Source organism: Lycium ferocissimum, chromosome 6, assembly GCF_029784015.1.
Source record: "Lycium ferocissimum isolate CSIRO_LF1 chromosome 6, AGI_CSIRO_Lferr_CH_V1, whole genome shotgun sequence".
Taxonomy (NCBI): domain Eukaryota; kingdom Viridiplantae; phylum Streptophyta; class Magnoliopsida; order Solanales; family Solanaceae; genus Lycium; species Lycium ferocissimum.
In genome coordinates, this window is record NC_081347.1 from 23410756 (window position 1) to 23416535 (window position 5780).

The following is a 5780-nucleotide window of genomic DNA, read 5'->3' on the forward strand; positions in this document are numbered from 1 at the left end:
GCTAATACCCTAGTCCACAGCAGCAAAAGACAAAATTACAATTTAAGAAGATGAGAATGAAGATATTGTACGATTCCCACCAAATGGACTGGTCTTTAATTTTTGTTCTTCAAAATCTAACTTATGTCTAGCGTACCATAAATTCTTTAGAGGTGCGGGATATAACTTGTGCAGATATGCTTTAACGCGCAAATATAAACTTACGTTCATTCGCAAAAAAATCTAAAGATTCGTATTGAGAAATGGGGTCAAAAGTGCAAATGACATAACGTCAGGTGTAACAGGGCAATCGGCCCAATTCAGATGGGCCTTTCAGCCCATTCTTCTTTCTTAAATATACAAAACAGCGAGTCCATACAATTTGATGCTTTGAGAAAGGAAGAGGAGTAAGAGAAACCAGTTGCGTTGCTGAGAAAGGTGATATGTTTTTCTTTTGCCTGCAATTCACTGTAAAAAATGTGTTATCATTTTAATGTGTCTAAGTTGGTTTTACAGTTAGTTGAATGACTTGATTGGTGAATGGCTGCTAGTTGTCTGACGAAATGCCTCACTGAATACCAATTTTTTTTTTTTTTATTGATAATGCATATGAATACGAGTATATAGGTCTGTTATCTTCATTGCTTTATCATTTTCATGTTTCAAAGCTAGTTTTTGAGTTGGTGAAAGACTTGATTGGTGAATGCCTGCTAGTTGTTTGAGGAAATGCCTCACTGAAACTAACCTTTTTACTGGTAATGCATATTCATACGAGTACGTATAAATTTTAGTTTTATTCTCTTTCTACCTCCGCTGCCCCATTTGATGTACTCCCTCTGTCCCAATTTATGTGGCACAGTTCGAATTTCGAGAGTCAAACAGTTTAATTTTGACCGTAAATTCGAACAAGGAATCTTTATGTTTTTTGAAATAAATTTACAAATTGACAATTCAAAATACTTAAAATATATATGAAAAAAATACGGTCAAAGAAAGACTTGTTTGAATCTTGAAATCCGAAAGGTGTCACATAAATTGGGACGGAGGGAGAAACATTTTGGGCATGGAATTCTGACATGTAGATTCTTTTTCTTTATTAGATGTGATTAAGAAACGATTAGAATATTTGTAAACGAGTTTAGTTGATAGAAGGTTAGTAGCTAGTTGATTTTATTATTACCTGCTGTTTCCTTTTGCTTCGGTTATCGTACTATTTGTTGTTGCTACTGTTTCTTCTATCCATTTTTCACTACTGTATGTACTTTATTTCCTTTCCTATTAATTTTGATATGCTTTACGTGAGCTGAGGGTTTATCGGAAACAACTTCTCTACCTTCACAAGGTTGGAGTAAGGCTGCGTACACATCACCCTCCCCAGACCCCACTTATGGGATTACACTGCGTATGTTGTTGAGTTTACATGTTGGAATACGTCCTAATTCTTGGCAGCTCACGTAAGATCTGTTTCTGCTGTAAATATGGACGGAGAGCAATTGGTAGGCTTTAGGTGGGCAGCCAATGAGTATTGGATTGCCCATAAAGACCCTACTAACATTGAAATTCTCATTAATTACTGATTAAAAAACCGAATTTGTTTTATAAAATAATACGAAATCAAACTTTAACTTCATATACCAATCAATCAACTGAGTATCAATTTCAAACTAGTTGGGGTTAGCCAAAAGAGATGGTGGAGGATTATACCATCTTGTATCTGGTGGACTGTGTCAAGGAAGAGAAATTGTGGTGTTTTGAAGATAGGTCCAATTCCATCCAGAAAGTTAAATGGAATTGTATTGTATCTCTATTTTCTTGGTGTAAAAACAATGTATCGAGGATGTAGATCAAATTGTAGAATTTTTAGGAGCTTTGTAACTTTTTGGAGGTAGCCAGCATATCCTTAACGCTGAGGAATACAATTTTACCAGTTTCGGAAGGGGGAAAAAAAAAAAAAGAACTAGTTGGGGTTAGCCGTATGAATCCTCTTTATGTATTTTTCTTTATTAACACCCCAACTTAAATTTGAATAGTTAATCGGTTTGTTTCTTTCTTTCTTTCTTCTCCTTCTTCTTCCCTTTTTTTTTTTTTTTTGTGGTTGTTGTGACTTATTTGCATGGACTCTATTGGTATGTTGCATTCTGTAACCATATTGTATATGTTCATCTGCTTAATCATGTGCAAGCCTTACATATTTTGTGGAACTGTACTAGAACTAATGAGCTAATACTCTTGTCTTATTAATTAAAGGTCTCTTTTGTATGGGAGTATGCTGAAACTAGTTTCTGAAATGTTGTGCGCTCGAGGAGGTCAGAAGATGAGGCCTTTTCTATGTACGCAAATTAGTGGCTTGCATACTTCAAAGGTAAAATCATTTGTCTTGATGCCACTACTTCATGTATCCTTCCTATTTCGTAATGCATAACTTCGGCAGGAAAGAGAGAGAATGTTTTTGTATTTGCCTTGTTGAGTTGAATGGTTTTCCAATAGGGCATGGGCTATTTAAATCTAAGCTAAACCACTTGTTACTTCTGAGTTTTCTTGTTTGTTTTATCCAGTGGTATGTTTATCTATTGGTCAAACAAAGACAGTCTTTATGTAAAACAAATGCAGAAGAGTGCATCATTAACTTCCTTAGAAATGTCTCTCGGGTAAGACGAACAGGTGATTATCATGGTAGGAATGCCACAAGTTACATGGGGATCAGTATGATCTTCTTGTTTCCATACAAGGCTTGTCTGAATGAACTCTGTCGTTTCAGAGTGTCAATTTCATATTGACATGAAGGCTCGAGTGAGTCGAGAGTTAATTGTGATCTAGAGAGACTAGACTCTAAACATATTTACGTTCACTGACATTATTTCTCCTTCCATCCCAAGTTTGATTATCTAGTTTTTCCAGTTGCATATAATTAGAGATTAAAGAAATTTGAATAGTTTTAGACTTTTAATAATAGAGTAATGTACAGATGTGTTTGAGAAATTGTTGGGCTACTTAAAAGTGGAGTAATTGTTGTGAAGGTAAAAGCGGCATGACCTAACAGTATTTAGATCTTAATTAAGAAATATTTAAATGAAAAGCTTTTCCATATAGCGTCAAGTAACTGGGAAGATAGAATCATGTAACTATGAAAAGGTGAAACTGCAAAAGGTAAGTTCTTGAGAATGTTGGCTGTTTCTAAATTGTAAAGAATGTTTTGTTCTTTCTTAGTTGCAATGCATTTCATAATCCAATGGAATAATCATACCTTGGAGAGAATGCATTTTGAGGCAACCATCAGTTTGTTGAAATGAACTCTTTATTGTTTGTTTCGCTTAGTTGAGGAATCAGTTGGTTGACCTCTATGGTCAGGATGCTTATATATGTGCGCGTGTGTGCGCGTGCGCGCACTTGTATTATGTATATATGTGATTGCTTAATTGATAAAACAAGCCAATAAAGAAGAAACTGGGCATTTTTAGTGCTAAGTGTATGTGATATCATACAAGGTTGTAGTAATTAATGTACAGCCAAGTTGAATGGATGAATTTTGTGCTTGAGAGAAACAATCTAATAAAAAGTGCTGACATTATGCCCCTTTAGGGTGCTGCTGTTATCTTTTCACCTTTGCTTTTGTGTATAATGAAGCAGACATGCGCGGCAGCTTCAGGAAACAGATAAGTTTGGGTTGTGTAAAGGAAAGAGATTCGTAGAATGGGAGTACAAATACTTTTCTTTTTATAAAAATGGGAGTAAAACTCCTTTAAGCTTTTGGATTGGATTTTCATAAAATCTAAAACAAACCAATACATTAAAGTTCCGAGTTGAATCCCTCATTCACTTCTGGCTTGGAATGGAGCTCGAAGTGATTCCTGTCCTTAACTTAAAAAATAAGGAAGGACTCTTTCACCCCGGGAAAAAATGATAAGGGGTGACTTTTGAGAAAGAGAGAGAGAAGTGAAAAGTGTTGACTCCATATTTGTAGCACTTAATATTAGCCCTGCTTACAGGTTTGTATACTTGTGACTTCCTTGCCACAGTTGCACACAACTTCCTTGCCACAGTTGCGCGGTTGTGCTTATATTAGAAAGTGGCCTTCCTCCACCCTTGTTTGTATGTATGTGCTTGTTGTAATACCAAACACTGTTCCCCTTTGTTCAGTGCATTCTTTAGGAATAAGAGGATGGGAAAAAACAAAAAACAGCATTCAAGTATCACAGCATGGTGCTTCGGTGTGATAGCACTGCTGTACTGATAAAATTTTAATTTATTAGCACGTGTTAAAAGATATACAAGTTCCACTTCATCTGTGAAATTACGTGGTTCCACACACACAATTACCTGCATTTATGTTATTTAGATATTGCGCCTGACATATGCGTGATTGAACAATCAAACTTAATCTGCACAGGGAAACTTTACCTTATATTTAAAAAAAAAAAAAAAAAAAAAAGCACTGGGATGTATGACTTATTATAGAGATGGATCCAGATATTCTTGAAACAGTGTGCCCTGAATAAGTTTGGTTCTTCATTTGGCAGCCTTGCTTAGCACCTAGAAGCTTTTTCGGGGTGGAAGATTTCGTTGATGATGACAATAGCCGGCCATACACTTACCAGAAGGGGAAAAAATCGAAGAACCCCAACAAGCATGTTTCTTTCAAGCAACGGACCGTAGCTTACATGGAACCGTTCACACTTGATGTTTTCATATCAAAGCGCTTTGTTTCAGCCTCAATCACCCATAGAGTTACATGCAAGCAGGTTGCAGTAGCTGGTACAAACTCCAAAGATATCAAGGCAGTGCTGAAATCACGAAGTGATATTCCTGCGTGCTTATCTGTCGGCCAGATTTTGGCCGACAGGGCAAGAGAGGCTGATGTCTACACCGCTTCTTATACTCCTAGAGATAGGGACAAATTCGAAGGTAAAATTAGAGCAGTTGTTCAGTCCCTCATTGATAATGGTATCGACATCAAAGTTTATCTTGACTGAAAAAGGTACTATGGCTACCCATAGTATCCAAAAATATTAAACCACCTCAAAGTTAAGAACCCTTAATCGAGTCTACTTGATATTTCTTTTAGTCTTTGATTTTCATAAGCCCCTCATTGTGTAGAAGACTGGCTTACTCACTTCTTTTGATTGATTGGTTGACCTACGCCATCTTTACTAGAGAAGACTAAGTAGCGCGGAGCCTTGACCTGAATTGGATATATGTATCCAATCTTGCTGCTTATGCCTGGATAGTATTATCATTGTGCGTTTTCATCTTTTGTTCCGCTGTCATCATCAGAAGCTCCAAGGACCAACACAGCTAGGGAGCAATATCAGAGGCTTACTAGTGCATCATCCCCTATGTACATAACTACCAATACAACTGTACGGCTCGGTGTACGACTGTTGAACTTGATTTGGAAGGATGAAGTGGGTTTACACATTTTTGTTTCTTTTATTGACAAAATGTTACCTTAGTTAATGTAGCAAGTAAGATTGTGAGGAAGAATGTAAATCAATTAGGAAGAATGGAGTTCTATCTATTGCACTTTTTCTATCCAATTTTAAATGTATGTGTTTGGCTGAACATACAATTTAAGATGTGAATTTAATATTATATTATATTAGTAATAGCGAGATGATCTATAGAAAGGTGATCGCCGATGATGGAAGGAGGATTAAGGGCGTTGAGACTGCAGATGAGCTTGGAATGGAAGATGGAGATACCAATATTGATGCTTGGATGGAAGCTATTGGTGTTGTAATATCATTTGTTCATTGATGTACTTCTAATTGTTAATTCCATGCAAATCTTTTTTGGGTTGGGGA

At 36.3% G+C, this 5780-nt stretch overlaps 1 protein-coding gene and 1 non-coding gene across 3 annotated transcripts; both read left to right on the forward strand.

Annotated features, from left to right (window-relative positions):
- Positions 1-265: 265 nt before the first annotated feature.
- Positions 266-5584, forward strand: LOC132059526 (uncharacterized). Of its 2 annotated transcripts, XM_059452154.1 has the most exons (4): positions 266-417; positions 2227-2341; positions 4497-4954; positions 5131-5584. In XM_059452154.1, exons 2-3 carry the CDS (start codon positions 2246-2248, stop codon positions 4947-4949), a joined length of 549 nt encoding a protein of 182 aa, XP_059308137.1. In that variant the 5' UTR covers positions 266-417; positions 2227-2245; the 3' UTR covers positions 4950-4954; positions 5131-5584. The 2 variants fall into 2 exon arrangements, with proteins under 2 accessions (XP_059308137.1, XP_059308135.1); XM_059452152.1 differs by having other exon boundaries at positions 4497-5584.
- LOC132061732 (small nucleolar RNA snoR103) lies at positions 1432-1536 on the forward strand. Its single transcript, XR_009416150.1, has one exon. It is a non-coding gene; the product is annotated as a small nucleolar RNA snoR103 (small nucleolar RNA).
- Positions 5585-5780: the final 196 nt, after the last annotated feature.

Bases quoted from the DNA above. Each gene is read 5' to 3' on its own strand.
- LOC132059526 (XM_059452152.1), top strand. From the start codon at position 2,246: ATGCTGAAACTAGTTTCTGAAATGTTGTGCGCTCGAGGAGGTCAGAAG. The intron at 2,342-4,496 runs GTAAAATCATTT...TTCATTTGGCAG, and splicing joins GTGGCTTGCATACTTCAAAG to CCTTGCTTAGCACCTAGAAG.